We start from the raw sequence: 18,207 nt of genomic DNA on the forward strand, positions 1-18,207 counted from the left end.
TTCCTTTGGGGATCTGCAGTGATGCATATGCTCATGAACTTGAGCATAGGCACCAAGTACTACCCAGCACCCAGAACTCCAGGAAGGGAAAACTGACATTAGATGTTCTTGTTTCCTTGGGGCTTTTTTCCCTTTCAGAGGCAACAAGAAGGAATTAAGCCTATAAGACCCTTACTGGACTATTCAACATTGAGGTATCTGTGTAATGGCTGGGTATATTGGGAGCCTTGCAGAAGACATTGTATTTGAGGAGTCAGTGATCTTGAGCAGGCCATGTCTGCTCTATTGGGTCTTGTACTTAAGGCTTGAAAAGCCAATAGGTTAGCATGAGTAGCCACTGTAAAGGAATCTGCTGGCGTGCCCTGTGCCAGCCTGTGCTGTGGATGTTATGACAGAGATAACATTCCAATCTGTCAGGATAAGACCTATGGTTTTGGTTTTTACACAAGATAAAAGGCACTATGGTACAGGAGGGAGGAGGGACTTCTCCACTGACATGGGATCTGCACAGTGTGCTGTGGGAAAATTCATCTGGGGTCTGTCCGATGCTGCATGAAAGTGGGGTTCCCAGCATCTGAAGGGTCACAAGATTTACTCGCTATCTATATTCCTCTTTTTATTCTGTCTTATTAAAACAGCTATTTTTATTATGCTTTTTGTTGTCAGGCCTTTTTTACTGAGATCCAGAAAGAACCCTGTGCCATCTCTCTCTTCCCACCCTTGCCCCTCCCACCCCCACCCACCTGGTGCAGAACACCAGGGTCCACCTCAGAAGGAGCAGGTAGCTGATCTGCAGTCAGAATTCTGGCTGCTGACCCAGGCAAAACTCCTCAGAAATTAAAGTAAAATTAAACTGAATCTCTAAGACAAATGAAGCTAAGGAGACGGCTGCTAGTTGGATAATGATATTATCAAACCAATATATTAATCGGAAACGTAAAGTTTCCTTCTAAAAAGCCTCATACAAGTATAGCTTAAAGGTATCAGCAGCTGGAGAAAGAAAAAAACCTAGAGATATAGCCCTGCTGCTAGTGACGAATAGGTCTGTTTCTTCTACAGTGCTCCAAAAGAGGAGTGGACAGTGGCATAATAAAACATGTAGGGTAGTAAAGGGAAAACTTTTATTCATAAAGTGCCATCCTTAATTTAGAATGTATTGAATCCTGTGGGTACTTTTTAAAATGCCTCAGCCATTTAAGTAGCTTATTTTAACAAAAAAATATTTGATTTAAAATTTCCATACAATGTGTATGATATTGTTACATTGCAAGTTAAAGTGGCAAAACCTCAGGTTAAAGCTGCTTATTAACTCCCTCTGATAATTTTACACATTTAAAGATTCCCTTGAAAATATTGTACATGATTGTCATCTCTTTTTCTATGATCCCCAAGGTATGTAATTTAAAAAAAAAAAAACAACAAGAAAGTTTAAGTTGCTCAAAGAAAGGACAAGTGAGGCATAAAAATGCAGAAAACAGAACTCCTTACTTTCCACGCAAAATAAATCTCATGAAAACACTCAGGAAAGTTTCACTTTATTCAAGTTTTCATCGTCCACCTAATGGAGAGGAGCTTTTACTGTGAAGCTGCATGACCAATGCTACACTATAAATCTAATCCTCAGAATACAGGCATTCAAAAATATTAGTAGCTCTTACATCAGCATTTTCTGTAACACTCTGAAGTACGAGGACTTGCCACCTGAAAATGCAATTGAAAATATGTACACAAAATAGGTATGAGACTCTGCATGCATAACTGAACCATGACAAGGATGATGATTCAATTAGCGTGGAGGTGTCGCTGAGATTAAGTCGAACTACACCTTGCAACAAAACGTCTTCAGTAAAGAAAAAAAGATGAGTCATTGTCATAGGTGACTCCCTCCTGAAGGGAGTGGAAGGCCCAATATGCAGACCGGACCCACTTAGGGAAGTCTGCTGCCTCTCTGGGGCTTGGGCTAAAGATATAAAGAGAAAGCTTCCTTCCCTGGTATGGCCCTCAGATTATTATCCATTTCTGGTTTTTCAGGCAGGCAGCGATGAAGTGTCAACAAGAAGCCCAAGGGTGATCAAGAGAGACTTCCAGGCCTTGGGACAACTAGTTAAGGGATCGGGAGCACAAGTAGTGTTCTCCCCTAGCCCTCCAGTTACAGGGAATGACGAGGGAAGAAACAGGAAGAGCCAGCAGATCAATACCTGGTGTCAGCGGCAGGACTTTGGGTTTTTTGGTTGTGGGGTTGGTTTATGTGACACCAGGCCTGCTGGTGACAGATGGGGAACACCTGTCTCAAAGGGGGAAAAGGATCTTGTCGCAGGAGTCGGCAGGGCTCATCGAAAGAGCTTTAAACTAGATTTGAAGCGGGAAGGGGATGAAACCAGGCTCTTTAGAGGTAAGCCTGGGGGTGGCATGCCAATGTTTGTGGGACAGTATGCTAGTGAGGTCCCTCGGTCTGCCATCTCAGCGGCAGCAAAGATACGAGGGTTATTGATGGGTTAGAAACTACAGCCATGCCTGGGAATGGTCAGGCCTCTCCCAGAAAAAAGGTGGCGGGACCAATAGCCCAACTGAAGTGCGTCTACGCCAACACGTGCAGCATGGGCAACGAACAGGAGGAGCTGGAAGTCATTGTGCAGCAGGAAAACTATGATGCAGTCGCCATCACGGAAACGCGGTGGGACGACTTGCACGACTGCTGCAGTGGATGGCTATAAACTCTCCAGAAGGGATAGGAAAGGAAGGAGAGGAGGTGAGGTGGCCCTGTATGTTAGGGAGTGTTATCAATGTCGAGAACTTAATGATGGTGACAATAGGGTTGAGTGTTTATGGGTAAGAATTGGGGGGAAGGCCAACAAGGCAGATATCATGGTGGGAGTCTGTTATAAACCACCCAACCAGGCAGACAAAATATTCTATAAGCAGCTGTGAGAAGTCTCAAGATTGCTAGCCCTTGTCCCCGTGGGGGACTTCAATTTACCAGATGTCTGCTTGAAATACAGTACAGCTGAGAGGGAACAGTCTAGGAGGTTCCTAGAGTATGTTGAGGATAACTTCCTGACACAGCTGGTGCGGGAGCCAACTAGGGAAGGTGCCCCGCTGGACCTGTTGTTTGCGAACAGAGAAGGACTTGTGGGGGATGTGACGGTTGGAGGCCATCTCGGGCATAGCAATCACGAAATGATAGAGTTTTCGATTCTTGGAGAAAGCAAGGAGGGGGGGGGGTCAGCAGAACTGCCACCTTGGACTTCCGGAGGGCAGACTTTGGTCTTTTCAGGAGCCTGCTTGACAGAGTCCCTTGGGAGGCAGTCCTGAAGGGCAAAGGAGTCCAGGAAGGCTGGAAGTTTTTCAAGAAGGAAGACTTAAAGGCGCAGGAGCAGGCCGTCCCCATGTGCCCAAAAACAAACCGTCGGGGGAAAAAGACCGGCCTGGCTGAACAGAGAGCTATGGTCACAACTCAGGGGGAAAAAAGAGAGTTTATGGCCTTTGGAAGAAAGGGCAGGCCACTCATGAGGCCTACAAAGATGTTGTGAGGCTATGTAGGGAGAAAATTAGAAAGGCCAAAGCCCAACTAGGACTTAATCTGGCTTTTGCTGTTAAGGACAACAAAAAATGTTTCTATAAATGCATTAGCAATAAAAGGAGGACTAAGGAGAATCTCCATCCTTTATTAGAGGGGGGGGACAGGGGACGGGACATAGTGACCAAGGATGAGGAAGAGGCTGAGGTACTTAATGCCTTCTTTGCCTCAATCTTTAGCAGTAGGACCAGTTGTTGCCTGAGTACCCAGCCCCCTGAGATAGAAAACAGGGACAGGGAGTAGAATGACGCTCCCATAATCCAAGGGGAAATGGTGAGTGACCTGCTACAGCACTTAGACACACGCAAGCTTATGGGGCCAAATGGGATCCACCCAAGGGTACCGCGGGAGCTGGCAGAAGTGCTCACCAAGCCACTTTCCCTCATTTACCAGCAGTCCTGGCTAACGGGGGAGGTCCCAGTTGACTGGAGGTTAGCAAATGGGGCCGGACGGGATTCACCCAAAGGTTCTCAGGGAGCTGGCAGGAGAGCTCACCAAGCCTCTCTCCATTATCTATCAACAATCCTGGTCAACAGGAGAGGTGCCGGATGACTGGAGGGTGGCCAATGTGACGCCCATCTACAAGAAGGGACGGAAGGAGGATCCCGGAAACTACAGGCCTGTCAGCCTGACCTCGGTACCGGGAAAGATCATGGAGAGGATCATCCTGAGTGAGCTCTCACGGCAAGTGCAGGGCAGCCAAGGGATCAGGGCCAGCCAGCATGGGTTTATGAAAGGGAGGTCCTGCCTGACCAACTTGATCTCTTTCTATGACCATGTGACCCGCTTTCTCGATGAGGGGAAGGCTGTGGACGTTGTCTACCTGGACTTTGGTAAGGCCTTTGACACCGTCCCCCACGGCATTCTCCTGGAGAAACTGGAGAATCATGGCATAGACAAGTGTACCCTCTGCTGGGTTAAAAACTGGCTGGATGGCCGTGCCCAGCGAGTTGTGATTAATGGAGCAAAATCTGGTTGGCGGCCGGTCACCAGTGGTGTCCCTCAGGGCTCAGTTTTGGGGCCAGTCTTGTTCAATATCTTTATTGATGATCTAGACAAGGGGATTGAATGCACCCTCAGTAAGTTTGCGGATGACACCAAACTAGGTGGGAGTGTTGATCTGCTTGAGGGTCGGAAGGCTCTACAGAGGGATCTAGACAGGTTGGATCAATGGGCCAAGGCCAATGGGATGAGGTTTAATAAGGCCAAGTGCCGGGTCCTGCATTTTGGTCACAACAACCCCAAGCAACGCTACAGGCTTGGGGAAGAGTGGCTGGAAAGCTGCCCGGCAGAAAAGGACCTGAGGGTGCTGGTGGACAGCCGGCTTAACATGAGCCAGCAGTGTGCCCAGGTGGCCAAGAGGGCCAATGGCATTCTGGCTTGTATCAGGAACAGCGTGGCCAGCAGGAGTAGGGAAGTCATCGTGCCTCTGTACTCGGCACTGGTGAGGCCTCACCTCGAGTGCTGTGTTCAGTTCTGGGCCCCTCACTACAGGAGGGACATTGAAGTGCTGGAGTGTGTCCAGAGGAGAGCCACCAAGCTGGTGAGGGGTCTGGAGAACAAGTCCTATGAGGAGAGGCTGAGGGAGCTGGGCATGTTTAGTTTGGAGAAGAGGAGGCTGAGGGGAGACCTCATTGCCCTCTACAACTACCTGAAAGGAAACTGTAGAGAGGCAGGGGTTGGCCTCTTCTCCCAAGGGAATAACGACGGGACCAGAGGAAATGGTATGAAGCTGCGGCAAGGGAGGTTTAGATTAGATATTAGGAAGAATTACTTTACTGAACGAGTGGTCAGGCACTGGAACGGCCTGCCCAGGGAGGTGGTGGAGTCACCATCCCTGGAGGTATTTAAGAAACGTGTAGACATGGCTCTTCAGGGCATGCTCTAGTGCCCAAGATTATTGGTTTGTGGTGGGGTGTTGTGTGTGGGGTTGTGGGTGTGGAGTTTAGTAGCTGGGTGTTGGTGTGGTTTTTTTTTTTTTGTTTGTTTGGTTTTTTTGTCTGTTTTTTTTTTTGTTTTGTTTTTTGTTTTTTTTGTGGTTGGACTCGATGATCTCAGAGGTCCCTTCCAACCACTAAGATTCTGTGATTCTGTGATTCTGTGAAATGTGACGCCCATCCACAAGAGGGGCCGGAAGGAGGATCGGGGGAACTACAGGCCTGTCAGTCTGACCTCGGTGCCTGGGAAGATCATGGAACAGATCATCTTGAGAGCCATTACGCAGCACATGCAGGACAACCAGGGGATCAGGCCCAGTCAGCATGGGTTTAAGAAAGGCAGGTCCTGCTTGACTAACCAGATCTCCTTCTATGACAAGGTGACCTGCTTAGTGGATGAGGGAAAGGCTGTGGATGTTGTTTACCTGGACTTTAGTAAGGCCTTTTACGCCATTTCCCACAGCATTCTCCTAGACAAACTGGCTGCTCATGGCTTGGACGGTGTGGCAGATCTACGAGCAGAGGCCTGTGTATGGCAGATCTACGAGCAGAGATCTGCGTACGGTCAAGGACACAGTGAGCAGAGCACACAGAAACAGGAACGCAGATGTCGATACGGATGGAATGAAGAGGAACTGGTTCAATATAGACATGGAACAGAAAACAGCTTTGCGTGCTTATCTTGGTGGGAACTGAATAAGGCGACTGGGTTAGTGATCTGAAATATGTGTTTACTTGCCTAGCAGGTGCATGGAAAGTTTTAGAGCTCGGGTATAAAAGCCAAGGCCTGAGAAGCAATAAACGATTTCGTACTCATCACAGCCGGAGTCTGTGCCTTCATACACCACAGGACGGGTGTACTGTTCGCTGGGTAAAAAATCTGGCTGGAGGGCCGGGCCCAGAGAGTGGTGGTGAATGGAGTTAAATCTGGTTGGCGGCCGGTCACAAGTGGTGTCCCCCAGGGCTCAGTATTGGGGCCGGTTCTGTTTAATATCTGTATCAACGACCTGGACAAGGGGATCGAGTGCACCCTCAGTAAGTTTGTAGACGACACCAAGTTGGGTGGGAGTGTTGATCTGCTTGAGGGTAGAATGGCTCCACAGAGGGATCTGGACAAGCTGGATCAATGGGCCGAGGCCGATGGTATGAGATTTGACAAGGCCAAGTGCCGGGTCCTGCCATGCAGTGCTGCAGGCTTGGGGAAGAGTGGCTGGAAAGCTGCCTGGCAAAAAGGACCTGGGGGTGTTGGTCAACAGCAGGCTGAATATGAGCCAGCAGTGTGCCCAGGAGGCCAAGAAGGTCAACAGCATTCTGGCCTGTATCAGGAATAGCGTGGCGAGCAGGACTAGGGAAGTGATCGTCCCTTTGTGTTTGGCACTGGTGAGGCCCCACCTCGAGTGCTGTGTCCAGTTTTGGGCCCCACGCTACAAGAAAGACATTGAGGTGCTGGAGCGTGTCCAGGGAAGGGCAACGAAGCTGGTGAGGGGTCTAGAGCACAAGTCTTATGAGGGGCGGCTGAAGGAACTGGGATTGTTTAGTCTGGAGGAAAGGAGGCTGAGGGGAGACCTTATCGCTCTCTACAACTACCTGAAAGGAGGCTGTAGAGAGGTGGGGGTCGGTCTCTTCTCCCAAGTAACAGGCGATAGGACAAGAGGAAATGGCCTCAAGTTGTGCCAGGGGAGGTTTAGACTGGATATTAGGAAAAATTTATTCACAGAAAGGGTTATCAAACATTGGAACAGGCTGCCCAGGGAAGTGGTTGAATCACCATCCCTGGAGGTATTTTAAAAGACGGGTAGACGTGGTGCTTAGGGACATGATTTAGTGGTGGTTTTGGCAGTGTTAGGTTAATGGTTGGACTCGATGATCTTAAAGGTCTCTTCCAACCTAGACGATTCTAATTTGAGTACACAGTTAACAGTTTAACAGTGGAGGAGGAAGGAACCTGCAGTTTTCTTCAACAAAGTTACAAGCCATGTTGAAAAGGAGTAGCAGTACATACTGTATCTTGACTTTAGCAAGGCCTGTGACCTTGTTTCACACACAACACTATCACAAACAAACCAGGAAATCATGGACTACATAAAATTACTATCAGGTGTGTAGCAAATAGTCAGAAAAATCTATTCAGAGCACTTTTTAAAACTCGGGGTAGTTCTGTCAAAATGGAAGGCTGTGGAAATAGGGGTCCAGTGCTATTCAATATCTTTTTTTAATTACCGGTATTATGTAATGAAAAGTATGCCTATTAAATCTGCAAAGAACACCAAGTTGACAGGGACCACAAGTATACCTGATAACGAGATTAAAATTCAAAATGATTTTGATAAATTAGTGTAACAACTGGAGAAAACGTGGGTAATTTACAACAAGGATATATGCAAAGTATTTCTATTAGGCAAGGAAAACCCAACTGTTTTATTGGGTTTACGTGACAAGGTTTTGGTAGCAGGGGGGTCTGCGGGGGAGTCCTCTGTGAGAAGAGACCAGCGGCTGCCCTCATGTTGGACAGAGCCAGTTCCAGCTAGCCCCAAGACGGACCCACTGCTGGCCAAAGCTTACCTAATCAGTGGCGCTGGTGGCACCTCTCTGATAATATATTTACAAAAGGGTAAAAAAAAGCTGCACAGCAGCTGTGAGAGAGAGGAGTGAGAAAAATGTGAGAGAAACAACCCTGCAGACACCAAGGCCAGAGAAGAAGGAGAGGGAGGAAGTGCTCCAGGTGTTGGATCAGAGATTCCCTTGAAGCCTGTGGTGAAGACCATGGTAGTCCCCCTGCAGCCCATGGAGGACCGCATCAGAGCAGATATCCACACTACAGCCCGTGGAGGGCCCCATGCCTCAACAGGTGGATATGCCCCGAAGGAAGCTGCAGCCGGTGGAGAGGAGCCCACGCAGGAGCAGGCTTTCTGGCAGGAGCTGCGGCCCATGGATAGCACCCATGCTGGAGCAGTCTGTTCCTGAAGGACTGCAGGCCATGGGAGAGACCCACATTGAAGCAGCTCATGAAGGACTGTCTCCCGTAGGAGGGACCCCCCCACTGGAGCAGGGGAAGAGCATGAGGTGGAAGGAGTGGCAGAGACAAAGCATTATGAACTAACCACAACCCCCATTCCCCATTCATCCTGTGCTGCTCGGAGTGGGGGGAGGAGATAGAAGAGTCAGGAATGAAGGAATAAAGTTGAGCATGGGAAAAAGGGAGGGGTGGGGGAAAGGTGTTTTTACTTTTGCCTTTGTTTCTCGCCATGCTACTCTATTATTAACTGGCAACAAATTTAATTAATTTTAACCAAGTCGAGTCTGTTTTGCCTGTGACAGTAATTGGTGAGCTCCCTGTCCTCATCTCGACCCACAAGCTTTTCTATCTTATTTTCTCCCCCCCCCCCGTCCTGTTGAGGAGGGGGAGTGAGAGAGTGGCTAGGTGGGCATTTGGCAGGCAGACAAGGTCAACACACCACAACTGTACAAAAAAGGATATGGAAAAAATGGACAGGGAGTAGTTTCATAGAAAGTGATTGAGTGTTTATACTGGATCACAAGTTGAACACAAGTCAGTGTCTGTACTGCTGAGAAAATAGAAAAACACTTTACCATGATGTATAAACACCCTAGCAGTTATATGAAAGAACTCTTCCCCTTCATTCAGGCAAGGCTGTACCTGGAGTATTGGTGTCTAGCTTTGAATAAAACTTAAACAAAATTGCTAACCACTTGGAGAGAGTTTAAGGAAGTTGAATGAAAATGATCAGAGGTCTAGAAAACAGGGCCTATGGGGAAAGATCATATGAGCAGGGGTTGTTAACACAAAGAAAAAAAGACTAAGCAGGGTTATGATAACAGTCTTTCAAGACATAAAAAGATGTTGGGGGAAAAAAAAAGATGTGAACAACCTGTTCTGCGTGATCACAGTGAACAGAACAAGAAGTAATGTGCTTAAAAACCAGGAAAGAAATTCAGATAAGGTATTAGGGAAAACTAAGTCACAGCAATCGCTTCCCTTAGGGAGTTCTAAATTTTCCATCAGTGGAGGCCTTTAGGCAAACATCTATAAGGAATGACATAGGAATAGCTGATCTTGCCTTGAGGTAGAAAGATGACTTCTTGAGGGCTGTTATTTTTTTAAAGAAAACAGCTTAACATTGAGTACAAAACCAACCTGAGAAGTAAAGTAGGAAAGTCCAAGCTGAGCTTTTGCCATAGCCAGAGTAGTTCAGTACTGAAGCTAACTAGTTTAAAAAGAGCTTGAGCAGATCTACCTGATATACGCTTTATTTTGGTTTTTTTTCCCCCTAGCTTTTATGGTCCTAGCTGCACTGTGTGTTAGCGTCAACCACATAAGCATGTGATTGTTCTACCATGGTAGAATACTGCCCATCAAATCACAGAGGCTAGTTCTGTACATGAAAAATCTTACTAATATGCTTTAGAAATCATAACTGGGTTAAAAATGATGAAATTTCTTGGTTTTTGACGAGACTTTCTAGAGATCAAACCTAATTTCTTTACCACCCCCGATATCAACATTCTGAAAAGCCATAAACATTAGCATTCATTATTCAATGCTTTTTGTAAGCATTTTCAAGCATTTTCAAGCATTTTCATTATCTCTGCTTTTTTTTTTTTTTTTAAGCAGAGGAATGACAAGAAATCCTCAAGGGCAACAAAATCATAGATTCACAGAATCACAGAATGGTTCGGGTTGGAAGGGACCTGAAAGATCATCTAGTTCCAACCCCCCTGCCATGGGCAGGGACACCTCCCGCTAGACCAGGCTGCTCAAAGCCCCATCCAGCCTGGCCTTGAACACCTCCAGGGATGGGGCATCCACAACTTCCCTGGGCAACCTGTTCCAGTGCCTCATCACCCTCACAGGAAAGAATTTCTTCCTGATATCCAATCTAAATCTCCCCTCTTTCAGTTTGAGGCCGTTACCCCGTGTCCTGTCATAACACTCCCTGATAAAGAGTCCCTCCCCATCCTTCCTGTAGGCCCCCTTCAGGTACTGAAAGGCTGCTATAAAGTCACCCCGGAGCCTTCTCTTCTCCAGGCTGAACAACCCCAACTCTCTCAGCCTGCCTTCATAGCAGAGGTGCTCCAGCCCTCTGATCAGTGAAAGTAAGTTTAGATTCTTTACTTTCAGGCATGGAAATCCTGCAACATGGTCTTCATTGAGGTTTTTGGTCTCACTGGGATCAAGAAACACAGAGGCACTTGGAAATGAAAAAGCTTGAGAGAGACTTGCTTGAAAGTTTCCAAACTTTTAAAATTGATCAGTTTGGGTTTTTTCTTATACATCCGCAGCACAGAAAGCTGTAATACGCACTGATCATAGGCTTCCCGTATTTTAAATTGAAAAGTCTCTTAATGATGAAAATCTGCTTCGTGTGTTGAAAAACGTAAGTGAAATATGTCAATATCTACGGCCACAGAATAGTTGCAATAGAAAACAACTGTAATCATGATTCTGCATCTAGCAATGAGCTAAGATTCAGCAGCATAGCTTGAAACCGAAGTTATTTCTTGAGCACAGTTGTAAAAACTGAACAATAAGAATACATGGACCTTAGATATTACACAGTGTTTTCACTTGTGCAACTTTGCAATCTTCAATGAGAACATTGCCCCCCACAAATAGCAACTGTCAAAAAGAAAAAAGCAGTACCTACCCGTAGCCACTGTTTCTCTGTAAGAGCATCGCTATAGTCCACATCCCTGCGCTGACGGGACCCTCTTCCAAATATTTTCTCTTCCTCTTCCTCACATGTGAGCCTTTCAACTTCAGCATCATCCTTAATAATCCAAGATGGCAATTCATCCTCCTCCATCAAGCGGGGCTTGCGCTTGGGGTTCCTGGCATCTTCCCTACGACGATCCATGTCCATGCGCTGCAATGGCAGTTGGGAAAAGATACAACAATTTGAAGGGTCTTGATTAAATAAACCACGGGAATAGCTGGTTATTTACTTATGCTTGAAACTTTAAACCAACTCCTCTGGTGGCATTTCCCTCCTCCACCCCACTACTTATAAAATGCCACTATAAAAAGGAATATCCCCACATGAAAGTTGATCTTCAATCAAATTCATTATTACAAAGTGAATTTCATTCAAGTGAAGAATATTGTAGTCTGGATGAGTGGACAACCAGATGTGTAAACAAACCTGGTTGGATAATCAGGCACAGAGAGTAGTTGTTAATGGGTCGTACTCTACCTGGAGACCAGTCACGAGTGCAGTACTACAGGGGTATATCCTGGGACCTGTCCTATTTAGCATCTTTATAAATTATATGGAAGAAGTGACAGAGTGCTTGCTCATAAAGTGCATATGACACCAAATTGGAGGGGGGGGTTAAGTTGTTATGCTTGAGGGCTTGTTAGACCACATCTAGAATACTGTATCCAGGTTTGGGTCCCCAAAAAAAGAAAAACTTTCACAAACTGGGGAGAGCTCAGCAGAGGGCCACCAAGATGGTCACAGGACCGGAGTGCATGCCCTGTGAAGAGAGGCTGAGGGAACTGGGCTCGTTCAGCCTGGAGAAGAGAAGACTTCGGGACACCTAATAGTAGCTTTCCAATATGTATGAGGAAGCAGTACATGTTGGGAATATGAGAGACAACAGGCATAATTTGAAAGAAGAGAGGTTTGGACTGGATATGAGGAAAAATGGAAAAAGGACTTGGAGACCAAGTCATATGAGGAGAGGCTGAGGGAGCTGGGCATGTTTAGCCTGGAGAAGAGGAGGCTGAGGGGAGACCTCATTGCCCTCCACAACTACCTGAAAGGAGGGTGGAGAGAGGTGGGTGGTGGCCTCTTCTCCCAGGCGAATAATGACGGGACCAGAGGAAATGGTCTGAAGCTGCGGCAGGGGAGGTTTAGGTTAGATATTAGGAAGAATTACTTTACTGAAAGAGTGGTCAGGCACTGGAACAGCCTGCCCAGGGAGGTGGTTGAGTCACCAGCCCTAGAGGTGTTTAAGAAACCTCTAGATGTGGCACTTCAGGGCATGCTCTAGTGGCAGAGCTTGTTGGTTGTGGTTTTGGGGGGGTTTTTTTGTGTGTATGGTTGGACTCGATGATCTCAAAGGTCCTTTCCAACCATGAAGACTCTATGATTCTATGAAAAACATTTTCACCAGTGGAACAGATTGCCCAGAGAGGTTGTGCAGACTCTATCCTGGATAAAGTCCTGAGCAACCTGGTCTGATTTCATAGCTGACCTTGCTTTCAGCAGAAGGTAGGACTAGATACTTCCTGAGGTCCCTTCCAACCTGAATTATCATATGATCCGATTTCTAAATCCAGATGAAAAGCAGAATGAAATACATGCAACCTGACTATGCACATCCAACTAGATTCCAGAATCAATGATATTCCATATCTCATTACTTCATAATGGGGAAGTGACTGTATAGACAGGCATAGCAGACTTTCATATTCCCCCTTTTAAACGATGTATTCATTCAAACTGGGCATGCACATGGTTTAGTTTATTGACAAATGTGCCAACTGGCAAGAAATGAAGATTTGCAGTCAAACAAGGCCCAAATCAAAATACTTTTCTATTATTTAGTAACAAACTTCAATGAAATACACAATGCTCAAAAATCATTTTTTTTTCGCTGATTAATATGCTTGCATTTGAAAAGTACAGACTGAAGAACTAAGGATAGCTATTTTTTTCAAAGGAAAGCTGCTATTTTTTTCAAAGGAAAGTGCATAACGGGAAATTAAAGACACTCCCAATTAAGCTGAGAAATAAGAGACAAATAACCATTTGCTTTTTCTCAAAAGATTCTATTCAAATCCTTTTTACCTCTGAGAAACCTCTAGTCTCATCTTCCCATGTTTTAGCAAAACATATATTTACAAAAGAGATCCACCTTGCTTTATTTAAACTAACAAAGTCATTATATTCAGTGTCCTCGGTGAGGGTGAAAGCCTAGAAACAAAGAAATTCATATGCTACAAATGCTTATATGTGAGCAAAGAATGCATGCTTTGGTAAAATTAGGGCCTAAAACTTTCAATTTCAGAAAACACACAATATTGCTGACCTTTGAAAAGTTATCCTATTCTTTCTAAATTGCAACTATAACTGTCCTTATATAAAAAACCCACTCATCTTAAACCCACTGACTTTTAGCTCAAATGCCATGTACTGGGTCTGGCTGGGATGGAGTTAATTTTCTTCATAGCTGCCCACATGGTGCTGTGTTTTGGATTTGTGACCAAAACAGTGTTAATAACACACCAGTGTTTTCACTACTGCTGAACAGTGTTTGTAGGGCATCAAAGCTTTCTCTGTTTCTCACTCTGATACCCGCAGCAGGTTAGGCTGCAAGAAGTTGGGAAGGGACACAGTCGGGACAGCTGACCTGACCTGACCAAAGAGATATTCCATACCAAATAACGTCATGCTCAGCAATAAAAACAGAGGGGAGGGTGTTTTGGGGTAGGTAGCCATTGCTCAGGAACTGGTTGGGCATCGGTCTACTTGTGGGAGGTGGTGTATCACTTGTTTGGTTTGTTAGGTTTTTTTTTCCTTCCTCTTTCCTTTGTTTATTAAACTGTCTTTATCTCACAAGTTTTTTTTCTCACTTTTGCCCTTCCGATTCTCTCCCCCATCCCACTGCTGGGGTGGGGGGAGAGTGAGCAAGTGACTGAATGGGGCTTACCTGCCACTGCCAGCCGGGGTCAAGCATCCGCAGTCCTTTTTGGAGCCCAACATGGGGCTCGAGCAATTTGAGATAATAACAGAGCTGATCGGAGTGGGCTAGACTGAACTTCTAGCCATTATACCTGTCTAGCTGAGTTGTTACTTGGTAGGCTATTGCTGTTGCTGGTCGTGATGCTGATGTATTTACTCTGGATGCTAACTTATGCATTACCTCCCCTGCTCTGGTGCTTCATCTCTCTTTATCTGCTATGCAACAAACTCCAAGAATTGTTAATGACTGTTTTCAGTTGTCGCTGTTTGCTGTGGTGTTTATCACTTTGTTTTGCTTCGCCTGGCAGAGATATGATAAAAGCACTGGCCTTGAGCCTAATCTGGTGTTCAGGCCCTACATTGCTGCGGTCCCAGTACTCCAAGAACCATCTCATGGAGAAAACTGGCAATTATACTTTTCCCCTTTTCTCCTCTGAGAGATGCTTTGTGGAGAGAGGGAAGAATGGCACCTACCCCTTTCTCTCCTCTGGGATAGGTCTTTCCAGGCTTCTTGTAATGGCCTCTCAGTTCCTTGAATATCCTTATGCTATCAGACTGTTTGCACTGGTGTGTGTCGGGAGCCTGATATTCATTTTGATTAATGTTCATAAGGTTAAACAACTAATTGGGAATGCCACACAGGAATATGTACAACTACCTGAAAGGAGGTTGTAGCGAGGTGGGTATCAGTCGCTTCTCCCAAGTAACAGGTGATAGGACAAAAGGAAATGGCCTCCAGTTACACCAGGGGGGGTTTAGATTGGATATTAAGAAAAAACTCTTCACTGAAAGGGTTATCAAGCATTGGAACGGGCTGCCCAGGGAAGTGGTTGAGTCGCCATCCCTGGAGGTATTTAAAAGACGTGTAGGTGTAGTGCTGAGGGGCATGGTTTAGTGGTAACTTGGCAGTGCTAGGTTAACGGTTAGACTTGATGATCTTAAGGGTCTCTTCCAACCAAAATGATTCTATGATTCTATGACCCAAAGCTGTCGATCCCTGGGTGTCAGGGTGTATGGGAGGATTTGGGCAGGTGCCTAAGGCCATTATCACCTCTGTTACACCTGTACAGGCATGTAATGCTGACGAATTGGTACAGCATTTGAAAGAGGGGAGCCTTGCCTGTCCCAATGAAACACAGCGAATTCTAATGTAGTGTTGGGGCCTAGCCCATGCCTATCGATGGATAGGCCTCATGCCCTCAATAGAGCAAGAGGGTCTCTTGCTCCGAGGGCACACAAATGGACACTAAGAGATCACATGAACAGACACTGTGGCTAAACCAGAGACCCAACCCTCAACTTTCATAGTTGCTCCTGTAGTCAAGAAGAAACAATAGAAGCAGAGGTTGACCCAGTTAGTAAGAGAGGAAGAAGCTCCTCCTAAGAGGGAGCAGGAGGAAGAATCAGAAGAGGCAGCCTGTTCTGCAGCAGGACACCCACAATAAGAAGAGAGGGAAGAGACAGAAAACATAAAAGAGGCGGAAACTATCCCTGAGTGAGCTGTGAGATATGTGGAAAGATTACAGAGGTCAGCAAGGAGAGTGAATTGCTACCTGATTGCTCCAGTGCTGGGACAGTGGGGTCAACGGTCTGGAACTAGACGGTAAGGAAGACCAGCAGCTGGGATCCTTCGCTGGGGATCGTGGAACCAACAAAGGGATTGGAAGGTTACAGGTGGACTACTGTGGCCTGAACAAAGTCATGCCACTGTTGAGTGCTGCCGTACCAGACATGCTAGAGCTCCAATATGACCTGGAGTCGAAGGCTGCCAAGTGGAATGCCACAACTGAAATTGCCAGTGTGTTCTTCTCGATCCCTTTGGCAGCAGAGCGCAAGCCATATTTTGCTTTCAAGTGAAGGGGTATCCAATACACCTGGAATCGACTGCCCCAGGGGTGGAAGCACAGCCCTACCATTTGCCATGGGCTGATACAGACTGCACTGGAACAGAGCGAAGCCCCTGAACACCTGCAATACATCGATGACATCATCGTGTGGGGCAACAGAGAGGAAGAATTGTTTGAGAGAGGGAAAAGAATAATCCAGATCCTTCTTAAAGCTGGTTTGCCATAAAACAAAGCATGGTCAAAGAACCTGCACGAGAGATCCATTTTGGGGGAATAAAATGGCAAGATGGATGTTGTCGCACCCTAATAGATGTGATCAATAAGAGAACAGCCATGTCCCCACCAGCTAACAAAAAAGCAACACATGCTTTTCTAGGCACCATGGGATTCTGGAGAATGCATATTCTGGGTTACAGTCAGCTTGTGCATCCTCTCTATTGAGTGACCCAAAAGAAGAACTGTTTTGAGCGGGGCCCTGAGCAGCAGCACACCTTCCAACAGATCCAACAGGAGATAATTTGTGAGGTAGCCCTTGGGGCAGTCTGGACAGGACCAGATGTGAGAAATGTGCGCTACACTGCAGCCAGGGAGCATGGCCTCACCTGGAGCCTCTGGCAGAAAGCACCTGGAGAAGAGACTCGCGGTCAACCCATAGGCTTTTGGAGCTGGGGATATAGAGGATCCAGGGCCTGCTACACCCCGACTGAAAAAGAGATATTAACAGCATATGAAGGGGTTTGAGATGCTTCAGAAATAGTTGGTACAGAAGCACAGCTCCTCTTGGCACCACGATTGCCTGTGCTGTACTGGTTGTTCAAAGGAAGGGCCCCCTCTACCCATCATGCACCCAATGCTACATGGATCACACAGTGGGACTGAATGGGGAACCCCAGCTGCCCAGGAATCCTGGAAGAGATCATGGACTGGCCAGAAGACAGAAATTTTGGAGCATTGCCCAAGGAGGTGACTCATGCCCAAGAGGCCCCACTGTATAATAAATTACCAGAAAATGAGAAACTATATGCTCTGTTTACTCATGGTCCTGTTGTATTGGGGGAAACCATCAGAACTGGAAAGCTGCTGTGAGGAGTCCCACACAACAAGTTGCAGAAACTGTCACAGGAGAAGGCGAGTCGAGTCAGTTTGCCGAAGCAAAAGCCATCCAGCTGGCCCTAGAGATTGCTGAATGAGAAAAGTGGACAGTACTTTGTACTGATTCATGGATGGTGGCAAATGCCCTGTAGGGGTGGCTGCAGCAACAGAAATGGACCAACTGCAGAGGTAAACCCATCTGGGCTGCTGCACTGTGGCAGGACATCGCTGTTCGTGTGGAAAACACTGCTGTAAAGGTACGTCATGCAGATGCTCACATGTCAAAGAGCCGCACAACCAAAGAACATTCAAACAAAGAGCAGGTAGGCCAGGTTGCCAGAACTGAATTGCCTCAGGTGGACCTGGACTGGGAGTGTAAGGGTAGGCTATTTGTAGCTTGGTGGGCCCGTGAAACATTGGGACATCTAGGGAGAGATGCAACCAACAGATGGGCTCGTGATTGAGGGGTGGACTTGACCACTGAAGCCATTGCACAGGTTATTCATGAATGCGAAACATGCATCATAATCAAGAGAGCCAAGTGAGTAAAGCCTCTCTGGTACAACAAATGGTGGCTAGGATGTCAATATGGGGAGGCCTGGCAGATCGATTATATCACACTGCCACAGACCTGCTGAGGCAAGCATCACATGCTTACAATGGTGGAAACTTACCCTGTAACGCATACCACCACCCGGAACACCATCCTGGGCCTTGAAAAGCAAGTTCTGTGGTGGCATGGCACTCCAGAAAGAACTGCCTCAGACAACGGGACTCATTTCCAAAATAACTACATAAGCAACCTGGGCCAAGAAACACGGCACTAGTTAGGTGTACTACATTTCCTATCACGCATCAGCCTGCAGAAAGATTGACCGATACAATGGACTCTTAAAGACCATACTGATAGCAATGGGCACTGGGACGTACAAGTGCTGGGGATGCAAATTTATCAGAAGTCACTGGTCTGGTTAATACCAGAGGATCAGATGACTGACCCGTCCCTGCCCAAACAAAACCCCTATGTGCTGTGGAAGGAGATAAGG

General features: G+C 46.5%; 1 protein-coding gene across 1 annotated transcript in view; it reads right to left on the reverse strand.

Annotated features, from left to right (window-relative positions):
- Window positions 1-18,207, reverse strand: part of LOC128901955 (probable global transcription activator SNF2L2) — a 187,753-nt gene that overhangs the window by 63,091 nt on the left and 106,455 nt on the right. The window contains exon 27 of the mRNA XM_054184156.1: window positions 11,181-11,399. Within this exon, the coding sequence (XP_054040131.1) occupies window positions 11,181-11,399 (219 nt within the window). The remainder of the gene's footprint in view (window positions 1-11,180; window positions 11,400-18,207) is intronic.

This window comes from Rissa tridactyla, chromosome W (assembly GCF_028500815.1).
Source record: "Rissa tridactyla isolate bRisTri1 chromosome W, bRisTri1.patW.cur.20221130, whole genome shotgun sequence".
In the NCBI taxonomy this organism is placed as follows: domain Eukaryota; kingdom Metazoa; phylum Chordata; class Aves; order Charadriiformes; family Laridae; genus Rissa; species Rissa tridactyla.